General features: G+C 45.4%; 4 protein-coding genes across 10 annotated transcripts; 1 reads left to right on the forward strand and 3 right to left on the reverse strand.

Annotated features, from left to right (window-relative positions):
- Nucleotides 1-124: 124 nt before the first annotated feature.
- Nucleotides 125-2,575, forward strand: insm1a (insulinoma-associated 1a). The gene has a single exon (XM_077553633.1). The coding sequence runs from the start codon at nt 219-221 to the stop codon at nt 1,497-1,499; it is 1,281 nt and encodes a 426-aa protein (XP_077409759.1). The 5' UTR covers nt 125-218; the 3' UTR covers nt 1,500-2,575.
- Nucleotides 2,576-6,914: 4,339 nt separating this feature from the next.
- On the reverse strand, nt 6,915-8,419 carry LOC144039898 (adenosine 5'-monophosphoramidase HINT3-like). Its single transcript, XM_077553636.1, has 5 exons — nt 8,225-8,419; nt 8,047-8,164; nt 7,419-7,488; nt 7,228-7,354; nt 6,915-7,155 (listed from the first exon to the last, which is right to left on the reverse strand). Exons 1-5 carry the CDS (start codon nt 8,309-8,311, stop codon nt 7,108-7,110), a joined length of 450 nt encoding a protein of 149 aa, XP_077409762.1. The 5' UTR covers nt 8,312-8,419; the 3' UTR covers nt 6,915-7,107.
- A 141-nt stretch (nt 8,420-8,560) lies between these two features.
- On the reverse strand, nt 8,561-10,615 carry LOC144039897 (adenosine 5'-monophosphoramidase HINT3-like). Its single transcript, XM_077553635.1, has 5 exons — nt 10,306-10,615; nt 9,676-9,793; nt 9,525-9,594; nt 8,968-9,094; nt 8,561-8,875 (listed from the first exon to the last, which is right to left on the reverse strand). The coding sequence occupies exons 1-5, from the start codon at nt 10,447-10,449 to the stop codon at nt 8,792-8,794; spliced, it is 543 nt and encodes a 180-aa protein (XP_077409761.1). The 5' UTR covers nt 10,450-10,615; the 3' UTR covers nt 8,561-8,791.
- A 404-nt stretch (nt 10,616-11,019) lies between these two features.
- On the reverse strand, nt 11,020-23,503 carry ncoa7b (nuclear receptor coactivator 7b). Of its 7 annotated transcripts, none has more exons than XM_077552744.1 (18): nt 23,365-23,503; nt 22,438-22,590; nt 20,770-20,930; nt 19,269-19,339; nt 19,080-19,187; nt 18,920-19,015; nt 18,144-18,272; nt 17,784-17,968; nt 17,409-17,498; nt 16,685-16,842; nt 16,199-16,618; nt 15,015-15,186; nt 14,790-14,937; nt 14,488-14,613; nt 14,127-14,279; nt 13,945-14,040; nt 13,796-13,869; nt 11,020-13,086 (listed from the first exon to the last, which is right to left on the reverse strand). In XM_077552744.1, exons 2-18 carry the CDS (start codon nt 22,473-22,475, stop codon nt 12,951-12,953), a joined length of 2,361 nt encoding a protein of 786 aa, XP_077408870.1. In that variant the 5' UTR covers nt 22,476-22,590; nt 23,365-23,503; the 3' UTR covers nt 11,020-12,950. The 7 variants fall into 7 exon arrangements, with proteins under 7 accessions (XP_077408870.1, XP_077408867.1, XP_077408869.1 ...); XM_077552741.1 differs by having other exon boundaries at nt 18,144-18,275; XM_077552743.1 differs by lacking the exon at nt 23,365-23,503 and adding an exon at nt 22,882-23,354 and having other exon boundaries at nt 18,144-18,275.
- Nucleotides 23,504-24,238: the final 735 nt, after the last annotated feature.

Here is a 24,238-nt window from a genome sequence, read left to right on the forward strand (position 1 = left end):
ATAAATATGCAAAAAACAAAGAAATCAGGAAGGGGGCTAATACTTTTTCATGCTACATCTGCTTTGCAATCTGCCTCCCTAACAACACCAAACCGCCCCCCCCCCCCCCTCACACACACACACACACACACACACACACACACACACACACACGCACGCTCATCCAAGCCCAAGAGGGAGAATGGGGGAGGGGGTAACCTCCCTCTGATTGGTTGCAGATGAAGCAACAGGGAGGAGGAAGAAATTCATGCGGCTTTAAAAAGAGTGCAGTTGTTAAGCACCAGCAGAACCCGCCAAGACTGGACCCCTCCCTGAGTCCCAGAGTCCCAGAGTCCCACCCCCCCCTCCCACTTCCCACTCAGCCACAAAAGTGCCTTAAGCTGGTCAACATGCCGAGAGGCTTCCTGGTCAAGAGGAGCAAGAGAGTCAACCTGGTGTCGTACCGCTCGCGGTGTGAGGATGAGGCAGAGGAGCGGAAGCCTTTGGGGGGTTCAGGGCAAGAGCGCGAGCACCCGTCCATGCGCACCCATTGGCCGGTGCCGCCGTTGGCCTTGGCGGCGGCACCAGAGCGCCAGAGCAAAGCCGTCCGCTTCGGCATCCCAGAGGGGGCATATCTGGCACTCTACAGCCCGACGCGGCCGGTGAGTGCAGAGCGGGAAACCGAGAGACACCCGGGTTCGGGTTTGGCCTCGCCGGTGTCGGCCGAAGCTTTTCCTGCGGCGGCCGCCGCGCTCACCGCCTTGGGGCACCTCTTCAACATGGGCTCCAGCAGCGTCACCAAGCGGGCCGCCGACCCCGAGTGCAAAGTCAAACCTGCCGCCAAGAGAGTCAAGACTGTCCGGAAGCTGCACTTTGAGGATGACGTCACCACCTCGCCCGTTCTGGGGCTGAAGATCCGGGCCATTCCGATGGAGCAGCGCCCCTCTCCGAGTGGCGGTAACCTCGCGCCCCGCCGTGGCGAGTTTGTGTGTCAGCTGTGCGGTGAAGCATACGCCGACCCACTCGGGCTGGCCCAGCACCGCTGCTCCAGAATAGTCCGGGTGGAGTACCGCTGCCCCGAGTGCGACAAGGTGTTCAGCTGCCCTGCCAATCTGGCGTCGCACCGCCGCTGGCACAAGCCCAAAACGGAGCAGAAAGGACGGCCGGCGGAGGCGTCGGTCCCTGGCCCGTCCGAGTCCGAAGAGGAGGAGCTGCTCGAGTGCAAGCGTCACACCTGTCTACAAAAACACGTGGCCACGCTTCAAGTCCCAGTGGACCTGAGCGGCGCCGCCGGTGCGCACACGTGCCCGATGTGCGGCGAGGCATTGCCCGGCACAGAACGTCACCGCCCACCGCGTGCCTTTCGCTGCAAACACTGCCCGGCCGTCCTCCGTAGCTCGCCCGGACTCACCCGCCACGTCAACCGCTGCCACCCGTCCGAGGACGGTAACGTCGTGCTGCTGCACCTGCCGCCGCGGCACCACCGGCGAGTGGTCAGCGCGTCAATCTCGCGGTTCTGAGGTTGCTCCACTCGAGACTCCGCAGGCGTGTCGTGACCAGCCCGTCGTCTCTATGCGACTAATTCAGCGATTGGCGACCAGTCCGGCTTCAGCTCAGCCGCAAGCCACTGATGACAAATGATGGCTGTAAATCTCCTTCAACGGAAACAATGTGTCTGTTTACCTGCTGTTTAGTGTCATTCGTTTTTCCAAAACTGTCATCTAAATGAAAGGGAAAGCATTCAAATCAGGTTAAGAGAAAAAATAATTGTAATAACAACCCAATCAAATAGAAGGGGGGGTTCAGTGCCTTTGCCCCAGGAGGATATTTGGTGGGTTTTGTGCTGTTAGCACGCTGACGTTTGTTTAGCTTTAATGAGCTTTTGGCTCTTTAGATTGTAAAGTAGCAAAACAAAGCAACTAGCATAACCACTAATGCCTTTGGACTAGAAACTCTTGCTGTATCACTGCCTTAATGTTCTCTTATTTATTTTAAAGGTTCCGCTCAAAGCCTTCTGTATTGCCACTATTTTGCTCCTATTTATGTATTTATTGTGTATTTATTCAGATACATTCTTGCTCTGCGTGTAAAATGAAGGCTGTGCTTACTGTGACTTTTAGCAATTCAACTGTGACCTGGATGCAATCGTGACTTCAATTGATTCCGTTTTGCTTTCTTTTATTGTGATTGGTAGCCGTTTTGCTTTGGATGTTTCTGCACTCTTTTGCTAAATGTCCAAAAAGAATAAAAACCAAACTGACTACAATTGTTGTCATTTTACCCCCCAAAAAAGAGGACACTCGAGATCGTGGCATACCAGTCGCGGTAACACGCTGCACTTCACCTCTTATTAGTCAGAAAAGGGAAAAGTGTATCATTCTCGGACACGGTGTATAAAAGACAACGTTCCTACCTTCTCATTCTAGCATTCACCGAAATCACCTCACTAAATGGCTAATTGGTTATCCTATGCTAGCCATTAGCTTGTACACAATATCGGAATCAACGTGCAGTGGACGAGGCTCGGCTGCAAATAGCCAATGTTTATTATCATTGTCATGATACAAAAAAAAAAACACGATCTGAGAAAAAAAAACCCCACAACTGATTAAACCAGGGTTTCCATGAATTGCAAATTTGTGCGGGTCAACTTTCCTTTATTATGGTACCGTATCGAACTTTTTACGTTTCATCACATCTTCAAATCAAAATAATCCTCACCAATCAAATTACAAGGATCCGAAGTCCAATGGCGAGCGGAGAAAGTCAATTCACTAAGTGTAAGACCGCCATTTTGACTTGTGACGTAGGATCAGAATTGTCAAGAACTTGTCTTTTGCCCCGAGTCAGTTGGCATAAGCGCCCGCTCAGCTGCCACCTTCAGAAGAACAGGATGTCCCGTTGTTTGGGAACTGCTGCCGTCGTTGATTAGAAGAAGAGCTGGCGTAATCTGCCTGCAAGTGCGCTGGGATGGCGGAAAATATGATTACAAAGTGTTGTCATGTGGTGTGATGAGGTGAGCGCGGATGATCGGGTCGGCCGCCATGTGCTGCAGATCACGGCTCAGATTAGGGAAAGCTTAATCGCGCACTCCAAGTCAATTAAAAGAGCAGCAGCTTCTCCTTTTTAGCCTATTTTCATCACATCATTCCAACTCTTAGATCATCATTCTCTGAATAATAAAAATAATACGAAAAAGCTACAAATTTGAAGCTAATGTTGGATGCTAACCTCTGAAGCTAAGATTAGCAGTAACGTTGAAGCTAATGTTAGAGGTAACATTGAAGTTAGCATGGAAAGCTAAGTTTAGCATTGAACTTTGGAAACTAACATGTGAGTCGTGTAATTAGTGACCTACGATTACAAAAACATATATAAAGGTGAGGTTACAACACTTTTTTTTTTTGGGGCATAGTTTTGATATCAATTCTTTAAATGAATGAATTATTAGTTCAACACTACATGGTGTTACTAATTATTATTGTTTTCTTTAACAAAAATGTATTTTCAATTACATTTTTTTGTTACTACATTTGTTTTTCCACCAACTATAATGACCTTGACGCACACTGAGGGAAGGCATTCTTGTTTTTGGGTGGGGCAGAGCCAAATATCAGTTGCCATGGCGCCAACCCCCATGTAAGGCCCCCTACCCCCAAAAAATAATAATCTCAATATGGCTGAGGCATGACCAATCACCAGAAGTGACTTCTGCAAAGGGGGGTTGGTAGAGGTGGGGGGTATCTATTAGAGGAGCCACCTGAGCCACTTGTCAACAGAGCATCAGACAGTTGCCATAGCAACCGAGGCCCAATGACAACTGATGAGCATAACTGTGCTTCTCTAACCAACGTTGGCTCATTCCTCCACGGCCGAATATTGATCCGGCTCCTGCGTATTTGTCTACGACCTTCTGCGTCCTCGTCATGATTTGTGCGTCATCGTCCATCCTCCTAAATTGGGGGGGGGGGGGGGGCCGCTTCCTCTTCCTGTTTGCTTGTGTCCTTGCTGGTCCATGGGGAAACATGCGCGAGTCCCCGCGCTCAAGCAAGCAAAGCGTTTACACTTTTGTATGTACGTACATGTTTGGGCATGCCAATACTCAGTAATAATGTGTGTGTGTGTATGTGTGTGTGTGTGTGTGTGTGTGGCCACATAACAGCACCCCACACACACACTTGAGGAGTCGTGCACCAAGGCAGGCGACACTAATGAAGGCCGAACCGAATGGAGTCATAGTGGTGGCGTAATTGAACCTTAGAGACGCCGAAAGCTTGCTCTCGATCTTCTTCATCATCATCATCATCGTGCACTCGTGCTGATATTGTCCTACTTGAAAGTTTACTGCAAGGGTGTGCAAAGTTCCGCACCAGGGCCGTTCGTATGTTTTGCTCGTCCTGCGTTATTTTGGTTCATGATTTTTGGACTTTTAATTCAGCTTTTTTTTGTTGTTGTCTTGTTTGTGCCATTTCTCAAGGTTCCAATTTAGTATCATAAATTCAAAAGCAGGTGCGGATGTCAGCAGGGCTTCAAAGCGTTCACTTAGCGTTTGTTTGTTCCGGCGAGGAGATGACGATGATGAAGCAGCTTGATGCTATTTAACTGTCATAATCGTTCAAGTTATTGCAAAATGTCAAAATAATGCGTTGGATGTCATGAAGTAATGCTTTCAAAAAACACCAACTTGAGCTGAGATGGCCATCTTTCTTTTAACCTTTGACCCTGGCAAGGAGCATATGCCTATAAGTGCAGTAGCCAATCCTGGCCAGTAGGGGATACAGTAGTAGTAGTAGTAGTAGTAGTGCAGTAGTAGTAATAATGATAATAATAATAAGAAGAAGAAGAAAAAAAAGAAGAAGAAGAAGAAAAAAACTACTCTAGTGAAGGTGAACAGAGCGCAACTGCAACTTCTATAATGATTAATGTTAAGTAAGTTATACAAATAAATTGTTTTGTTTTTTTAAATTTCCGAAGCACAAAAACACAAACATTCCTTTCAGGGGCTCGCCTCTAACAATTTTGCTGTATAGCTTTCTTTTTTTCTCTTTGTGGTAAAATAAAAAAGACAAATGATACTTGTTGTGTTGTGTGTCCTCATCTGTATCGTTATGCTCTAGTCAAACAATACTGCTGCTGCGCGCGCCCCCCCCAGGGAGACATAAGGGGCAGAGGGATTCGTTAACTGGTAGCTGTGCCGTAAAGATGTCGACACTCCCTCGAGAGAACACTCAGCGTCTTATTGTTCATTCAACAGAACCGACAGCATCGAACAGCAACAATGAGTGAATGTGAGCGTGAATACGGGTTTTGTGATTGGCTAGCAACCAATCAAGGGTGTACCCAACCTCGTCTGGGGTGGACAGTCAGGAAGGTAAGAGGTACAAAAAAATGGATGGTTGGAGGTTAAAAATGTAGAAGAGTGCTTCTGATAGTGTTTAGGCCAGAAAAGAATAAATACTACTACTACTACTGCTAATAATAATAATAAAAGGGAGCGGCTGCACAAAGATGCAGCCTCCTACCAGCACGACCAGAGAAGTGAAGGTTCAAACTCCGGGCAGAGTCTCCAGGTTTCAGGACCAGATTAGGCTCATAGCTTGTCCTCACAAACTGGCCTGCATAAAAGCAGATCAAATCAATAATCTGGTTTTCACACATGATCAAACATTCCAAAGCAACATTAGAATTATCATTGCCTCCCTTTTTAATGCTCAAATCATGTCTAACTATACAAAAATATATAGTATTGTTGATATTGAAGGGTTCACTACACAAAAAAAAAAAAAAAGACAAAATACTAACTAAGAGACTGGGCCTTAAAGCCCTTCAATCACTTGATGGATCATATTCAGAGAAATATCGCATGATGACACATAAGACAACACAACAAACAGCCAAGAAGCGGCTAGGCTAAACTAAGCTAGGCTAGGCTAGGCTGACACATTGAAATGAATGGATAGTCTTGGCTAATCCAAACAATGGGAGCGAAAGCAATGCAAACACAACTCACCAATTCCGTCATTTAATCGCATACTTGGCTACGTTTCACTCGCTTGGCGGCTCCTGTAGTCGGATCCTACAGTTCGACATTCTGTTTGTCAGTTTAAAGTCAACTGAAAACTGTTCACCGCCTCGACTGGATTAGCTAACAATCATTTAGCTAACAATAACATCGCTTAAGTGACCGCAGTTCGCTTCCAGGAGCCTACAAACGGATAGAGTAACGCCTTCAATATCAAAGTTTTAAAACTGTGTGGCAAATAATTATTAATTCAGCATCTTACCTTATGGTTAATAACATTTGAGTGTACAAGCAAACGCAGCAATCAACTCAAAACGAGAATGAGCAGTTCTGACTAACGATTTGAAATCAATCAAGGATCCTATTGGCTGGACGTCATTTAAACTGCTGACTTTCCATTTGTTCTTCAATTCTATTTTCGCTTCAGACTCTTTTTTAAAAAATAAATAAATAAAATCTTTATTTAAAATGTAGTGTCCTGCGGATTTTCCTCAAAATAAATGGTAGATAGTATTTAAATTATATTTTTGAAATAGAGACACAAGTTGAATCAACGCTGCAGGAAGCTGGAATGACTTTACTGACGCCAAGTGGTTGACATCTGTCATTGCACTATATTTACATTAAAAAATACATACACTGCCCATTAAAAGTTTGGACTACAACATATCATTTTTAAATTAAAATATATGTACCTACTTGAAAGCGTATTTAATTTGTGAAATATTTCATTTTCACCGACTATAACAAAATATTGTTAGCAAAAAACCCTGAAATGATCAAAAATACAACAAAAAAACAACACAAAAATGTAACAATATTATATGGCAAGGACTTATAAGCTGTTCAGATAATGGATGTTTTTTTCTGTATTTTTGAATAAAAAATATACAAAATGATTTTAAACAAGACATTTTATATATATACATAGCAATTAAATGTTTTAATATATTACCAAAACAATCTAAAACTTAAAAAATATTATATAAATATATATATATAGTGATTATAATAACTCTCCTAAAATGCATTTGACAGACATTTTCCCTGGAATGACTTCAGCACGATGAATATTTGTGTTTTCTTGATGGCAGGTTGACAAGAATTTATTTGATTCTGCCTCGCGTTCTGAGCTGGGCCAGCACTTGGTCGACCTGCAAGACGGGAGCCAAAGTGTGGTGAGGGTGTTGAGTCGGCCAAAAATTGCCGCCATTGCCGTCACTCACTGTGATGAACCAGTGCGAACCCGGGCCGTATCTCCGCTGCGAGCTTTCGTTCATCTTGCTGGCCAGGGCCAGCGCGTGCAGGTGCAGGTGAGCCACCGACGAGAACGGAGGCACGTGGAAGCCCAGCCTGAAGTTTGCCGCAAAAGATTCTCAACATGATTTCTGGATTTCCATGTGGAATTGCGACTCACCTTATATCCGTGAGGTCTCGCACTTTATTTTTCTCCAACACGCATCTTCCCATCTCAGCCATGCGCTCCACTATCAACAAAAAACATCACATTGTAGTCATGAAGCACCACAAAAAGTCAGAAAATCCACACAAACGACACTTGATTGAGGAAGCACTGCATATTTGCAATTGCACATTCACAATTTCACTTATCAGCTGTTTTTAAAAAATAATAATAATAATTTAAACCTGCTTCACTCACCTATTTGTAATTTGATGTAACATGGAACAGAAAAAAAATCCCAAATTGTTTTTATTTTTGTATTGTAGCTACTTTTTTTTCAACATGTTTTTTAATCCTTCGGCTGTCAATGACAGTTGTCCACCACTTGGTGTCAGTAGAGTCACTTCTATCTTCCTGCAGCCTCGATTTGGGGATTATGCCCGCGCATATACCCCAAATCATTTTCAAAAAATTTCTACAGGGAAAGTTGATTTCATACACCAACAAATAAAGTTATCATTACGGAACGATCGGAAGTTGTAAATTAAAGCTACCACTGCTATCCTGGCTTCAAACGAATCCTTCTCGCTCGCAACTTTATTTATTCCACAGAAGCAAAACCAAGGTGAACTTTCCCACTTACCTGTGGGAATGTGTTGCTCTCGCAGAGCTTTACAGTTGCCGATGTGCGACCTGGTGATGACCAGGTAATGATGGCCAGCGCCCGGCTTGACGTCCCGGAAGCACAGCAGCTCCTCATCCTGCACGCAAACAAGAGTCAAAACAACACCCAAAGTACTCACTGAAGAACATTTACTCACACTCATGAGGATTTCGGTGTCACTTTGGCTGTTGGCGATCTGGCAAAAAGGACATTCGTCATCGTCAGCGGCGATTTGAGTGGCCATTTGGAAGCGATATGAACTGAAGTAGGTTGTAGTGAATCAGCTGTCAATGACCGAGCAGATTGAGCCAGGGTGCGTTCGCGGGCACCCGGACATCTCATCATTTCCCAGACGTCGACGTAAACAAGTTTTTCCTGAAACGCTCTAAGCCTGGGCAGTTTGACCAGTTAAGTCATTTCGAGTGTCACAGAAAGTCAATCTTTATATATATGGTCTCAGATGATGTGGGAACCGGAATTAAAAACAAAAAGACAAAAGCACAAAAAATTTAATAAAACCTACAAGGTAATCAATGAATGCAAAATGTTTGTTGTCTGCAGTCGCATAGTAGGCCAAAGGTTAAACTCGGAACACTTTTTAGAAGATCTCAAATCATGATGTTATTAAAAAGTATTGTCCATGTAAAATAAGCATAAATCAAAATGTAGAGGGAGCCAGCCCTCGTGGTAGTCGTGCTGTCATGCTGTTGCTTCATCACGACGATCACATTTCCTTCCGTTTTCCGAAATTGGCCGTTCTGACGGGGGGGGGGGGAACACTTTGCAGTCGCTTCCTCAGTTTCTTTTCCTAGAAAAAATAAAGATCCATCATTAGAGAAGGAAGAGCGGATGTCATTCCTAGCCCAAATCATGCAGAAAGCCAAGATGGCCGCCACTCACGTCTACGAAGGACAAGGTTCCGGGTAGGAATTTAAGCAGGAAGATGTCTGTGATCTTGCTGGCCGGTGCCAGAACGTGGAGGTGGAGGTGACGGACTGACGTGTACGGAGGCTGATGGAATCCCATCCTGCAAAACACGCGTTTGTCAACGACAGCGTCATCAAGAAACAAATAGAAAAAAAGAAAAACAAATAGACACATAAGTATATATATTTTTAGCCTTTTATTAAAAAAAAAAAAAAACATGTTGCTCGGTGATGTAAAATATTTACTTGTTCTATTTTTAATACATTTTTAAGTAATACATTTCATGATTTTTTTTTAATTATTTGCAAAGAAAAATCATATTTCATTTTTTCATGTTGCATTTTGAGGTGTTAAGAAAATATCTTGATAAAAAAAAAACTTTCCAAGTCAAGTCAAAAAAAATCACATCCTTATAAGGTGTAGCAACTAGTTTTTTTTTAAACCCATTTGCAAAATTAATTTCATGTTTGTAATGTGACAAAAGATGGCAAAAGTGAACCACTGAAGGCAACATGTGTTTTCTGTCCTACCTTACGTCCTTCATATCGGCAACTCCTTGGTCCCGTAGTACGGCTCTCCCCATGTCAGCCATTTTTTCCACTGCAAGACAGCAGGTCGAAGTTTTATGATGCAGCATTATTACAAGAATGTGAACTTCGATGTGATTTGAGACACACGGACCAAGTTGGACGTGTCCCTTGTGCAGCGAGAAACAGTCTTCAATGTGCTCAACGGGAACAACCAGGTAATGATGAGGGGCGGCGGGGCAAATGTCTCGGAAACACACCAGCTCCTGATCCTGCGGGGGAATCACAGTTAAACTATATTCCCTGAACGCACCACGAGGTGTCAATCAGTGAAACAAGCATCTTTAAGGCCCCACAAATGTCCCTCAGATCTTGGAAAAATGTAACCCGTGGTGCGTTCAGGGACTTTTACAAGCTCCATAACCTGGGCAAGGTTTTTTGTTTTATATATATATATATATATATATATATAGAAAATGGGAGAGCAATATTCGTGAAACCACAGTTCCTTATTCTCAAGAGAGTAAACATGTGTAACTAAAGTCCTTGAACGCACCGCCGGGCAAATTAAACTAGTATTACAAACTAAGTACTACTTTACGTTTAGGTACGATTTTAAAATCAATTTATGAGTATTTCACCTCGAAGCCTTTTGTGCTTTTAGTTGCGCTAATTAAACAGTCGTGACATTCTACTGCATTTGCAATGTAAAGAAAAACATTCACTTCCTGGTTGTGTCATCCCGGCTTCGAATGACAATTTCCCCCGAAAGACGTTTTCTTACCTTTTTTAAAACTTGAGCTTCTTGGTCTTGACCGTTGGCGATCATACAAAAAGTACACCAATCTTTTTCGCTTGTGTCCATTTTGTTTTCACTTTCGAAACAGAAACACCTAAGAGTGTCCTTCCTTCTATTTCGTGACGCCATCAGCACAAACCCGGTAGCAAAATGTTATTCATAGAAAAACATTTTATATTCATAGATCCAAATTCATACTCAAGAAACTAACTTTCGTTGTGTTTTTATGTTTATAAAAGTGCACTTTTCCTTTTCTACACGAATGTAAAAGCTGTCAAAACAATTCCACGGGCAAACTTTCCATCTTGTTTTTTCTATATCTGTTTGTTTTTATTTTGTTTAGTTTCTACAGTAGATCCTTTGTAACCTCCCTGGAGTATTTTGTTAGGTACTTAAAAAAATGTTTTATACAATGTATGTGTTCAATTTGTCCACGTTTCGTATACGTTTTTTTTATATATATATAAAGTTCATTGAAAAAAGAGCCCCCCCCCCAAATCCTCCCAAAATGCAATTACCTTTTTGATAAATGTCATTTTTTGACTTCAAATGATTGACTTGATCTTCTAAAGAATGCAGCCAAATTGAGCTAAATTGTAGTTGAACACGTCTTGCAAATGATTAATAAACACAATATATTCGGTATTTTTCGTGTTCTCAGTGGGAATGAATAAATGACTAGCACGACACCAAACACAATTTAAGCATTGACATACGTATGCAACATTTATTCCTATTTTAATGTAGTTGCACGAACAACCCAATAAATAAAGCCTCAGTCAGAAAGCAAGACAACAGCAGATTTGGAATTCACAAGAAATGAGACGACTTGGGGCACATTCGCAGTCACCACGACAACAACACAACTCATTTGCACACAAGTGGCATCGCGATGGCACGTGACGATTGCACAAAATGTCCACGCGCTTCCCAAGCAGTGTCACGTCCGAGTGAAATGTTTGCAGTTGGTGGCTTGTCAAACCCCCCGACGGCTTCCCGTTTTTGTCGTGGCGGCGGCGCCGGGACCACATTCGGTCTCAATCGAAAGACCGACTTCGCATCCGGTCTAGTGCAAAGCCACAATCAAGTCGGCGATTCTTCTCTCCAGGCTTTTGACGACCATAAACAGGACAACAACAAAATCCTCTTTGTCTAGTGCTTGTCGGCTTGCGTCGGTCACAAAATCGATACTGGAAAGCACAAGAGCCCTAGAAAAGTACAAGCGTAAAAAAAATAGCATTGCTCGTAGAAATCCAACCAACACAATGTAAAGGAGTATAAAATCCAGGAAATGAAAAGAAATATTTGGTCGGCCAAACACGTTGACGAGGAATTGTAACTTAACAGGCTCGCTCGACAGATGCAAGGAGAGGAAGTGCACAATTTGCAAACAATTATTCCATAAATTCAAATGCAGAAATGACAAATCTCACTTCCATTTTTTCTCCTAACGTACACAAAAGCCGCCGCACTTCCTTTGTGGTCATCAGTTGTACATTCAAACATGGCCGCTAGTTGAACCCAGTAAGTCACAAACATGATAAACACAAAAATTCCATCGACTGCAAAAAATGTCTCGTTTTCGTCTCCTCCGTTGACATCCATTGACAATCAATCAAGATACCAATTAAACGTTCTTCCACTAGGTGGCAGCAATGAGCTTGTGTATTCGTGTCTCGCCATCCCCACAACAGAAACGTTTTGTATCCAACTGTAAACACAGTCAGTGCATTTGTGAGTGCATCTTTTAGGTGCCATCATTCGGAAAGTGAACCCCGATATATCGCCGCGGATTGAAAAAGTTCCTCAACTAAGCTGTGGGACGACGAGTGCGTGCGTACTGGATGGTTTGCTTCAACATTTTGGAACGTTTACTACTCTTTTTGTCTCCATGTGTTGCTGCTTCATTCGTATGAGTTGTCCGATTTCACTTGAGGTCGTCATCAAGCTAGCAGACATCTGGCAGAGCTGAACATTTCTCTTTGAATGTACAAAGTTGAATTCTATGTTGTTTGTATTTCTTGCAGTTTGTGGCATTGGATGTTAATTAAATGGCAACATTTAAGCGAGCAGACTTTTGTTACATTTTCCTTCATGTGCCAGTTTTAAAATAACCTTCGACTTCAATTTCCCTCCCGTTTTATCTTCTTTTTTTTTCATATGGGAGAATCGTAAGTGTGAGAACTAAAAGTAGGACTCGGGTCACATGATTACTAATACTACTGAAGCGCATTTTCATAAGTGCAACCTTTCGACAGCATGTTACAAAGTGTGTTTTGATGAAAGTGTTTTTAGTGTGCGGGATGTGTAAACTTTTGCAGTATTTCTCCTTTTGTGACGGATGACATCATCGCCTGCCACAAAACGGGGATCGCTGCAAATGATGTTTGTGACATTTTGCTGACGTGCAAATCAAAACTAAATGTTGGTGAAGCTCCAGCTTTGGGAGTCGACCTTATTCTCACGCGGTGGCATCGAGGCAGCCTGCATGCAGCGAACCCACGAGAGCGCCCTCGCCCAACGCCGAGCGCCGCGTGCAATGTTTGTGAAGATGCCGGAAAGGTGTGCGAGACGGCGCCGGCTAGTGGAAGCTCCACGGCGCCGGCTACTGGAAGCTCCCACGGCGCCGGCTACTGGAAGCTCCACACCTCCAGACTGTGGATGTTGAAGTCCTGGCGGCTGGAGAGGGGCTGGTTGTTGAAGGTGGCGCATTTGGTGGTGGTGCCGCGGTACAGCTCGGCGTCCAGCCACAGACCCAGCTGGCCGCTACGCCAGGAAGAGAAACAAGCACAAAAGGCCTCAAATATGGCCTCGCAAACAAAACCTCAAAAATAATAAAAATAAACCCCTCACCTCAAATAAATGCTGATTAGGTGGTGTTTTTTAACCTGGACTTTTAATTGAAATGTTGTGACACTGTTAGATTTTCTTAAATACACCAATATAATAATCTTAATAGAAAAGTCCCAATTACATTGCAGCATATATTTGTTATATTTATTTAGGGATAAATTAAATAAGTCTTTGTGTGTCCTAGCTTCCATTTTGTCACGTCATGTTTCACAGAACACTTTTGACAGTTTATAAAAGTGTCCAATTATTGGCTTCATAAAGGCCTGCTCAATAATCAAAACATATCATTGATGAGTCAATTGACTGATGGTATAAATGAGGGGCTTTTCATTTGGAGGTCCGCATGCGAACAGAAGAATGAAAAAAAGAAAGCAAGCGCCACTTTCAAGTTCTCAGACTACCACTACCATTTTTTACAGTGTTTTGAAAAGATATTTTGTTATTTGTATCTTTGCATAAAAGCACTAAAGTCTATAAAAGAAACTTGTACAAGTGCCACCTATTTCTCCATCGCCACAGACCACTGATGAGTAGGTGGAGGGCCACAAATGGCCCCTAGGCCATGGTTTGGACACACCTCAGCTATAGCTAACGCTAGATTGTGAACTGTATCAAAACGTACCCGCCGCCGCCCATCTGCAGCGAGTCAATGTTGCCTTTGACAAAGTACGAGTTGTCTCCTGTCCAGCGGTACACCTGCAAACAGGTGGCAGAAACGCTTTGGAGGGATGCTAATGCTAACGGACGCTAACAAATGCAGCAAGCGCAAACCTTGATCTCGGGACAGAAGCTGTAGAGGAAGGTCTCGCCGGTGCCGTAGCAGTGCTCGCTTACTCGGAAGGGATGAGTGGAGAAGGCGCCGAAGATCTGGCGACATGTTGCTCACGTTTCAGAAGGCCGGATGTTTTCGAGCCCCAATTGCAGGTGAGGTGACGACACAGGTGCGTATCTACCTGGCTGTCCGCGTCTTTGATGACCATCAGGACGGGACTGTCCACGTCCAGCAGGTTGCGGTAGAGCGTCTTGAGGCTGGTGCCGTGCTGGCCCGTGCTGTAGGCCAGCCGCCACAGGCAACCCTGCACGCGCGCCGGCAGGCGGCACGACAGCTGGACGGACGGAAAAAAAAGGACAATTCTAAACAGGATTCAGGACAAATTTACAGTGCAAAGATGGCGCTTCTTTGGTTTGCGTTAGCCTGTCACTGGTGTTTTGCATGACATGTTAGCATGTAGCTCGTGGTCTTCATTTCAATGACACGAATGAAAAGGACGTTTTTTGGACTATGGGCCATTTTGTGGTGTGACGCTGTCGTACCTTCTCCACGTGCGTGTCCTGCAGCAGGTTGCTGGCGTCGGTCATTAACGGCAGGCCGTCCGCTGCCAGCTCGCCGTCGCAGCTGCCGAAACTTTGCCTTCGCTTGGCCTCGTCCACTGTGATGATCTGGAAACAAAAATCATCCGCCATTAAATGAAAACAAATCCCAAGCTTTTTAAGACGTTTGAAGACAAATGTGCAAAAAACACCACAACAACAAGAACTAGAAATTGTGCGTTCATGATCTGAGCTGTCAATTGTTTTCTGAAGAGGAAAAAAGTCCACTGAGTGCATTTTGTGACCTCCCAGCTGCAGGAGGCGGGGTCGCTGAAAAAGTTGTCAATCATGTCCAGCTCGTCCTTCTCCACCACCACGAAGCCTTGCTCCCGCGCCTCCTTGCCGTACACGTCGGGAGACCACTGGACGAAAAAGGCGTACAGGTGGTCCACTCTGAAAACACGCACACGTCACACGTCACACTTCCAATTGGCGTTGTTGTCCAAATGTAGACGAGCGGAAGGTCGCACCTCTCCTGCGGCACGGCAAACCAGTACTCGGGCTTCTTCCGCGAGCTTCCCAAGGAGTGCGCCGGGCTGGACGTCCTCCCGCTGGCGAAGGACTTCCTCATTGGTTTGCCCACTTTGAAGCAGAGGAACATGGGCGGGTTCTTGCTCTTCTCCTCGGAGGACAGAAGCATGTCTGCGCGCAGCAGACGGCCATCAAGTCACAGGCTCGCACTGAAGTCGGGCCGATGTTCAACTGGGGGCCTAAAATGGCCGCCAGCTGATCACGTAGACAACAAACCGATACGCGTATTGTATTTATTGATGGCAATAAGAAAACCATTCTTACTACACGATTGCGTCCTTGAATTTCGGGAAAAGAAATTCCTTGAAATATAACTTGAAAGGACAATGACAAAATCAAAATAAAGTGAAATAAGAATTGAATATACTCAAGCAACTGAAAAAACAGTACGAACAAATGGTGACTGTTCCTGTGCGTTTTGGCCTCTTGGGGGCAGTGTGGCGCCATGGATCCATGGTGTGCACACGTAAAGTCAGTATAGAAGAAAGTTAGGAATGAATTCTATGAAAATAACTTATTTTTTACACATTGGGAAGAATTTGTGCCTTTGCGTAATGTTATCTCACCTTTGGGTACGTGTTTCCACAACATTTGAGTGTGGATATTCGTTATTTGAAGGAAATACACTCGTGAAGTCGATGCTAACTTCCTGTTAGCATATCCTCCCTTCACTTTTAGTGTTAGCGCTAGGCTAGCAAGTTTTGTATTTAAATATCCAGTGGATTTTATTTTTAAGGTCGTGTATTTACTTTTACAGTTAACTCCAACTGGGATGTCACTAAACAGCTTAAAGGACGCTTGAAGAGAATAACCAGAAAACCATATGCTACACACTTGCTTGTTGCTAATGCCACGCAAACAAAATGGTGCATTCAGGATACTTTCAGAGCGTCGGAAACCTTGTTTTTCTTCGATTATAACTTTTTAAGGGGCGACTGTTTTGGCAGACGTTTGAAGGGCAATAATGGTCCGATTATAATCGGCGGCTGATGAATCGGTCGGGCTCTACAACAAACACGCTGAGTCCCGCCATGGACAGTTTAGCCGATGGGTCGAGAGACAACATATCTTACGAAAATAATGTCATTTATAGAAAATACAATCCCAAGACTTTTGTCTGTACCTTTGATGGGTGCCCGAATCCTGTCCATCAGCCACGACTTGACCTCGGCGTCGTAGCTCTCCCGGCGTCTGTCCTCCTCACTGAGTTGCTCGGGTCTCGGGGGCGTCGCCGTGGACTCCTCGCCCTCTGCACACTCGGCAACTCGGGTTGTCGTTTTTTCCTGAATGGTCTCCGAGGACGACTGGATGGACTCCCCGTCCTCGACGGAGCTGTTGTGGGCGAGGCCTTCGTCCACGTCGTCCTCCGCTTTCCCTTTCGTCTGGCAAAGCGGCAACTTGCGGCTTTGCGCTCTTCGCTCGCCGCCGGGCTCTTCGGAGGACACGCCCTCCGCCTCTTCGGCGCTCCCGTTGACGGCGGGCTCCAGCTCGGTGAAGCCTTCGTCCGAGGGAGACTTGTCGGTCTGCTCGCCGTCCGCGCTGACTGCGACGGCATCAAGTGAGCCGCGTGGCTTCCGGATGTCGAGAAGGGGGCGGAGCGCCCGCTCACCTGTTTCCAGCAGGGCCGACTCCAGCTCGTCCAGGATGATGGGCTGCTTGCCGGCGTCCGGCGTTTGGTAGCGGCGGAAGGGGTTGAGGTCCCGCTCCGAGGGCAGCTGCTCCCACTCGCCGGGCCTGTAGACAGGACACAGATCCTGGGGTAGGTCGCTGCGGGGGCGAGGGGCGGGTCATGGGGTCAAGTGAGGATGAAAATGGAAAAGGGAAAAACACTAAATAAACAAAAGGACCCAAAAGAAAGGACGCAAGAGCACAATGACAACACAACTCAAATAAACACATATTGGATGACATTAAAACGGAAGTCAACCGCACAAAAATATGTTCTAGTGGAAATATGTCATTCTGGTTAATATTGCGTTAGTGGAAATTGAGTTATGCAGCAAAATCCAGAAGGCGGCAATTTTGCCACATGTTGAGTGAAAATGACATCACAGTTGCTCAGTAACAACCAATCACAGCGCAGCTTCAGAAAACAGGTGGCTGCTCGATTATGGAAAAATAATAATAATCACCATTATTTGGGTCATAATTGAAATCACGATTATTCAAACAATTGGTTTTTGGTATAAAACAAGAACATGTTTAAGCATTTAAAAACATTAACACAAATATAATGATTTGAAAAACTACAATTATGTAAGTTCCTTTTGGACCAAACGAGATTGATTAAATGAGTCATTTAAAAAAAAGTGCAAATATATCAATTTAAACACCTCAAAATGAGCCCTACGTGAGTTGCGATTGGTCGAGCCCTGAGCGACTGTGATGTCATCTTCAGTTGACAGTGGCAAAATGGCCGCCGCCTGAAATGGATAAAAATATTCATCAGAATGTCATATTTATACTTGCGAGGTCACATAAGGTTGACTTCCGCTTTAATAAGACAAATCACAAAAAATGTATGAAGGAAGTTCTCTAATGGTGATGATTAAAAGAAGGAGGTGCTTAAAGTTATGAAAAATGCACTTTTGAATTGCTTGTCTGCAAATATTTGATTGCTCGGTGAAGTCGTGGCTGCGGGGGTTTCGGACAAGCGCATGAACGAAGTGCTACCAGGACGAGCGAAAATGCTTTTGTGCTTTGCTTACGACGGCAGCGCGTCTTTGAGCTTCATGCGCGACACGTCGTCGTAGAGCGCCACGGAGACCACCTCCTCCATGGGGCAGATCAGGCCGTACTCCTCGCACCCGTGCTCGATCACCAGCGGGTCCGACTTGTGCGGGTCGAACATGATGTTGTTGGGCGTGACGATCAGGACGCCGCCCACGACCCCCTGCCGACGGAAAGGCAACCAACGTCACGAGCAATTTGCTTTCGAGCCTTTGGGTTCGATTGGCCGCGGCAATGAAAGAAGCCATTTTCCATGTTAGCAGCCTGCGTACGTACAATTGACAAAATTCATGTGGAAACGTCCAAAACATGTCAGACGAAGCAAGAAAAGGTCTCACCATCCCATCGGTGAAATATTTGCAGCTCATCTTGATGAATTTCACCGTCGCCGGGCTCTCGTCCTCGGAATTTGGGGAGAGTTGGCGTTGGAGGGGCCGCGCCGACCTGCCGGTCCGGACGGAGGAAGACTGCTGGAAATTGCCGCAACGTTCCCATTGTCGTTAAAGTTAGGGTTCGCTATTGACTGCCATTTTTACACAATATCTGGATTTCAAATTTGTTCATTGTGATTCGTGGCGAAACACTGGCCACTTCATAAGGTACACTTGCCTACCGCAATGCATTACAAAGATGGAAGACCAAAAAGGCCAAAATAAAAAATTGAATTTGAAAAATTTCATACAAAAAAATAATATAAATGGGGAAAAAAATTAGAAAAGTAAAAACCAAATACAAAAATAAATATGTAAAAATAGAATTAAAAACCCGGTTGTCAGCGTGAAATGCGTCAGGAAATGTTCATTTTCTCATTGTGAAACTTTTGGAGTGTGTTTGTTCCCTTTCAAACATACGGTAGGTGTCAAACTCCGCTCCTGGAGGGCCGGAGTCATACAGGTTTGGGATGTTTCCCTTCTCCGACACAGCTGATTCATTGGATCAGCTCATCAGCATAATCCTGATAAGGATCCTGCTGATTGGAATCAGCTTGTGTTGGAAGAGGGAAAGCTCCAAAACCTGCAGCACTCCGGCCCTCCAGGACCGGAGTTTGACACCCATGCTTTAAAAAGGAACTGCTGAAAGCAAAGGAATCCTCGCACTTTTGTTTTTGGCTTACCTGAGCGGTCTCCACAGAGGAAGCGTTGGCGAGGGACGCCTCCGAGTCGGTCTGAAAGTCCGATGGGGTCCGGCTGACGTCGGGGACGAACAGTTTCTGCAAACGCCACAACGTTGCCGTGATTGCAATTGCCTTCAAGACGGCCCTTCCTGGTCCTCACCTGGCCGGGGTAGACGCTGCGACAGAAGAGCTTGTTGAGCTGGACCAGCTTGTTCGGGGTGACGTTGAAGTTGAGGGCGATGCTGTTGAGGGAGTCCTTCGGTCCCACCTACGGCAAAAACGCCGTCAATACGCTTGTGGGCGAGCCAAGAGCGAGCCAGCCAGCGAAGCGCTAATCGACTTGACTCACAATGAAGTCCACCGTCCCCGGTGGTCTCCTCTTCTCCCTCTTTGCCGGGTTGTGACTTTTAAAGCCGTCAGCTGCGAGCGAGACAACATTGAAGGACAACAAACAAGTCAACATTGGACGGACGTCATACTTGAGCAATGCTGTCATTTTGGAACCTGCACACGCTAGCCGTCACTTTTTCCTCCACTGGCTCGTCTGCCTTCTCTCCGTGACAAACATGCACTCACGTTGACAACAAGGCGCTCTAAAGCAGCAACACGAGCCCTTTTTTGAAGGTTGCAAACGGCTGTCTACAAGTCTTGTTGCCAAGTTGGTAACGCTGAAGACGCAAGACTGCGAGGCACACGCGCTAACCACTCGTCCAGCGCGCTGCTAACGAAAGACGTCAATTGAAGACAGACCGAGCATTTAAAAAAGGTTGCGCCTCGTCATGGAACGCCAGGAGCCGCTTGCGACATGACGTTACACTCAAAAGCTTCGCCGCCCGCCCACGCACGCACGCACGCACTTATCACGCGTGCTCACTCGTCGAGCCTTGCCAAAGTCCGCAGTCTGCATTTGCTTCTTGCCCAAGAGACACAGACGCTATTAGCAGAGTGCTCGCTCCCTCCCTCCCTCCCTCCCCCTCTTCACACTGCAGCTCCCAACAGCGGCATGACTAAGCTTGAAGAAAGCATCCAAGACAACCGCCGGCCGCCTCAACGCACACTGGACAAGTTTGAGTGCGCTTGTGCGGGATGCAGGATGCTAATAATTCGGCCATGCCACCATTTTGTTTATCGTTGCGCTATTCGGGCTGACTGGTGGGGGGGGGGGGAGAGGGGGGGACACCTTGGACAGGTTGCCAAGTCAATCGCAGGCCACATGGGACGGAATGCCAAAACGTAGATTCAAACCCCGAACCTCCCAAATGTGAGGCGGCTATGCTAGCCACTTTCGCCACAAAAAAAAAAAACTGAAGCTGTCATGCATATTTTGTATTTTGCATAAAGCTTTCAAGTGTATATATGAATAATAAAATAAATAATTGTTCATTTGTGGTATAAAAAAATATCACTATAAATAATATAGAAATATATAAAATAATTGGTCGCTAATTTGTGGATATTCTTCTGCAATGCAAGCCTCAAATGAAAACCAGATCTTAAGAGCTGTGATGCGATCGAATGCAACCTTCAGCAAGACAAAGAAAACGCCGAAAAAGTCAAAGAGAAAATCCGTGATTTGTCTTCTTGGTGCGATTTCCGCTTTAAAGAATGCGCTGGCTAAAACGTGGCCTGCTGTCGTAATTACAACCGAATGCAGGACGTGGCTCACGCAACTTCCGCATGAGGTAATAACCTCCTGCCACAAAAGAGAACGCAAGCCCCGTCCGTCCGTGTGCTGCTTTTCACTCAGCAGATAATCAAGTGAAAGCGACACCAAGTACAAATTCGAGGAAATGGAGAGCGACGTTAATCTGCAATAAAACAAAAATGGCTTCTCCAGGGGGTCTTTTTACCGGAGCCTGCAGGTGCTTTTGCGCTTGTTGTTCTGGGCACGCCGGCCTTCTTGTTGGCTTCGCTGTCATTTGGGACGCCCGGACAGGCGATGACCGCCGCGCCGTGATCGTTCACGCTTTTCTCCGATTGGCTCTGCTTGAGCTGTCTGCGCCTCTTCAGCCTGGAAAATCAACACAAAGTGGGTTTTGTTTTATTTAAATTGAGAAATAAATAAATATAAAGAGCTGAAGCGCTCGCTACGTGACTCGCTAACTAATCAACGCGGTCGAAGTCAGTCAAAACGGCAAAAAGCCTCAATCTTCGATGCCCACTTTTTTGGGCCCATGAAATAACCCTCACCAGATATCGTTTGCGCAACCGTCGCGTAATCCAGTTTGCTTAAATGATTCATTTTGGACTGTTAAGGGAGTACTTGGAATGAGTGGTTTCTGCATGATGTCACGTCAAAACTTGCAAATGAGCGCGTTACTTGCACTGCTTACGAGATCTCGCAAAATGGACGCTAAGAGAGGGAAAGGAAACGACTCGGCCGAGCGAACATGAAAGACATCCGTCAAATGCTTTCACTGCTCGGGCTGACGGCGCTTAAAAAGAAAGCAAAAAAACATCCCAAGTGTTCTTAATGGAGAGTTGAGATGGGGGTCGATAAAGCCTCGCCCGTCGCCTCGGGCGGCCACGCACACTCATCCGCTGGATGTGTGTGTGTGTGTGTGTGTGCGTGTGTGTGTGTGTGCCAGCTCAGGAATCTGCATTCCCGACAACGCCGTCTGTTTCCCTCCAGGCTGCTCCCTCAAAAATGTCCCTCCTCTTTCTCCCTACCAGCTTGCATACGCAACTAACTGCTGCAAATACGCAAGGAAGGCACAAATTGGGAATCTGTTCGCAGAAGCAAGCGTGTGCGGCTCTTAAATCAACGCAAACAAGCAGTCAACATAATCAGACATCTTCATTTCTGGCAGACGAGGCCTCGCCACAGCATCCGGCAGCATCTTTGGTGGGATTTAGTCCACGTCCTTGCATTTTTGGCAGATTTGGAAAGATAAACAAAACAAACGTACCTCAATAATATGAACTATTTGAGTGGGTTGTTTTTTGTGAAAAAATCTAATGAGTTGCTCAAATTCATGTTGGTTTGTTGTTCAGCAGTTTTGTGCCATCCTTGAACGGCCATTTTGAAGAAAAACAACAACAACAACAACAGGCTCGTGTTTTGCACAAAGGCACATATTCTGTCCTTATTCCAACTGACTTTGACGTAGAACTGGACTTGCAGGAGATTCCAAAATGAATGAATCACGTCTTCCTCTTTTGATTATTCACACATGCAGCAGCTGTCGGCCGCTGGAAGCAGACGCGGGGCCGGCGGCGGACATCAGTAAGTGTCCACAATGTCCACGATGTCCACAAAGTGACAATTTCACGGCCTCTTCTCGCATGATCGGCTTTCAGGAGCAGACGGAAAGTCCAATTGCAAATCACGACAGCCACGGCGAGTGATGATCGGTTTGCAACAACAGCAACGAGTAAATGCAAATGTTACGGAAACGTGTTGACGTTTTGTACACGAACCCGACTCCACCTGTGAGCCACTCCGCCAATGTGCGAGCTAACAACTTGCAGCTGGCAAATCCATTCCAAGAGGGTGTGCACCAAAATGGGAGCCTTACCTGGCAAAGTATCCCGGCTTCCTGTCCCTCTTCTCCATTGGTCCTGGATGCTAAACGAGCGTGCAGGAGACGTGGACGCCCGTGCGCGCGTCCATCCACCTTTTGTGTCCCTGACGCGCGTCTCATAGGCTGCTGTTGCACGTCCTTCTCGTCCTGCACAGGGAAGCGGACGTACACACGCTGGTCAACACCCATCGGTCATGCTCAGTGCAACAACAACAATAACGACAAAGCAACCTACAAACGAGCATTGTGCACGGAATAGAAAGCACATCTGCTTATGGTTAATGCTGACCTTGTGTTATTATGCAAGCAAGCCTGGACAAAACCGTTGAATTTGAGAAAGCATGCGACTGAACCGTATCGCTGATTTGAGCAACATTGCGAAGCATCCGCTCACGCCGACTTTGCACGCAGGCTGACCAAAATACAAGGTTACGTAACCGGGTTAATGAGTGCGGAAAGTTGAGTCCAAGCGACGTTTGAGCCCTTTGCATCTAGCAGCGACATCCCTGGCTTTGCATCGGCGTGGTCGCCGCTTCGCCCCCGAACGACATCGCGGACGGACAGAAAGCCTTCGAGAGGCGGAGCGACCGCAAGACGCAGACCTCTGCCTGCGGATAAACAATCTGTGCTCGCGTCTCCGATCGAACAGCGAGAGCAAGGTCCGCTCTGCCCAGCCCGGATGATGCTAACGCACTTGCTAACCCGTAGCGACTCTGTTGACAAGACAATAGAAAGCCGAGTGGACGGAGGAGGCGGGACATGTCACTTGGACGTTGCGCGCCCCACAATCTCTTCCTCCTCCTCCTCTTCCCCTTCCTGTGCCTCCGACTCGATGACAGAAACGTTCAAGTCTAGTGCGCGGAAATGAATTGAAAAACGCCATGAAAAAAAACAGCGCTTAGCCAAAACCGTTGCACGTACCTCGCGTGCATCCTTCCTTGCTCAAGCTCGTTCAACGGCAGTCACCTGCTTTGACGCCCTCTAGTGGGAAACGACGGATTAGCACATTCACGGAAGTTAAAAACCGTTCTTGTTTTTGCCCTGCATCGGACGTGCACAAATATGAACTGTTTACCTCGAGTAGTCAAACGTTTGCGTTCTACCAATATTTATATTAAATGGTGGTTAGGATTTGGCGCTCTCGCGCCTGAACCATCGCGATAAACGCGTGTCTCGCGAGAGGGAGCTCGCCCTTCGGAGACTCGGGTTCGATCCCAACCAAAGCCTAAGTAAATATGACTTCAATTGTTCAAATGTTGATTTTGGAGTATTCTAAATTCAGTTTAGTAAGACATCAAAAGCGTTAAATGACCAAAGCAGTTTTATTTTATTTTTTTATCTGATATGAAAGTCAATGCAAATCAAAACAAGTCATTGTCGTCATTCTATTTTAGGAAGTTCTAACATTTACATTTTTAAAAGATTTTCATTTAAAATGTATAAATGTTATTTTCAGTGGAATTCGATTTCATTCTACATTTTATTTTAAATCTTATGATATGAAAGTAAACAAATCAAAACAAGTCATGTTAAGCATACAGTATTTGTCATTCTGTTGTTAGGATGCTGTATCGAATCTAACTGCTGATTTCTTAAAGATACACATAAACATTTTCAAAATGTTATTTTCAGTGGAAATTAGTAGCTTTTATTGTACACATTAAAAGCCTTAAAGTTAGACATCATTTTAATTAATAGGCTTTATTATAAATAATAGCCCTTAATTTCAGCAATATTGTATATCATGTAAAGTAAAATGACTGAAAAAATAAAACAGATTGCAATTAAAGTTTAA

Source organism: Vanacampus margaritifer, chromosome 19 (assembly GCF_051991255.1).
Source record: "Vanacampus margaritifer isolate UIUO_Vmar chromosome 19, RoL_Vmar_1.0, whole genome shotgun sequence".
NCBI classification, from domain to species: domain Eukaryota; kingdom Metazoa; phylum Chordata; class Actinopteri; order Syngnathiformes; family Syngnathidae; genus Vanacampus; species Vanacampus margaritifer.

What these genes read in the sequence shown, in the direction of transcription:
- insm1a (XM_077553633.1), top strand. Translation starts at nt 219, where the DNA reads ATGAAGCAACAGGGAGGAGGAAGAAATTCATGCGGCTTTAAAAAGAGT.
- ncoa7b (XM_077552741.1), bottom strand. Translation starts at nt 22,475, where the DNA reads ATGGAGAAGAGGGACAGGAAGCCGGGATACTTTGCCAG. An exon ending in AAGCCGGGATACTTTGCCAG is followed by an intron (nt 20,931 to 22,437) that starts GTAAGGCTCCCA and finishes TTGATTTTCCAG; the next exon opens with GCTGAAGAGGCGCAGACAGC. An exon ending in AAAAGCACCTGCAGGCTCCG is followed by an intron (nt 19,340 to 20,769) that starts GTAAAAAGACCC and finishes TCTCGCTCGCAG; the next exon opens with CTGACGGCTTTAAAAGTCAC.
- LOC144039898 (XM_077553636.1), bottom strand. Translation starts at nt 8,311, where the DNA reads ATGGCCACTCAAATCGCCGCTGACGATGACGAATGTCCTTTTTGCCAG. An exon ending in ACACCGAAATCCTCATGAGT is followed by an intron (nt 8,165 to 8,224) that starts GTGAGTAAATGT and finishes GTTTGCGTGCAG; the next exon opens with GATGAGGAGCTGCTGTGCTT. An exon ending in GTTCGCACTGGTTCATCACA is followed by an intron (nt 7,156 to 7,227) that starts GTGAGTGACGGC and finishes CCCGTCTTGCAG; the next exon opens with GTCGACCAAGTGCTGGCCCA.
- LOC144039897 (XM_077553635.1), bottom strand. Translation starts at nt 10,449, where the DNA reads ATGGCGTCACGAAATAGAAGGAAGGACACTCTTAGGTGTTTCTGTTTC. An exon ending in GCCGATATGAAGGACGTAAG is followed by an intron (nt 9,095 to 9,524) that starts GTAGGACAGAAA and finishes CGTGTTTTGCAG; the next exon opens with GATGGGATTCCATCAGCCTC. An exon ending in GAACCTTGTCCTTCGTAGAC is followed by an intron (nt 8,876 to 8,967) that starts GTGAGTGGCGGC and finishes TATTTTTTCTAG; the next exon opens with GAAAAGAAACTGAGGAAGCG.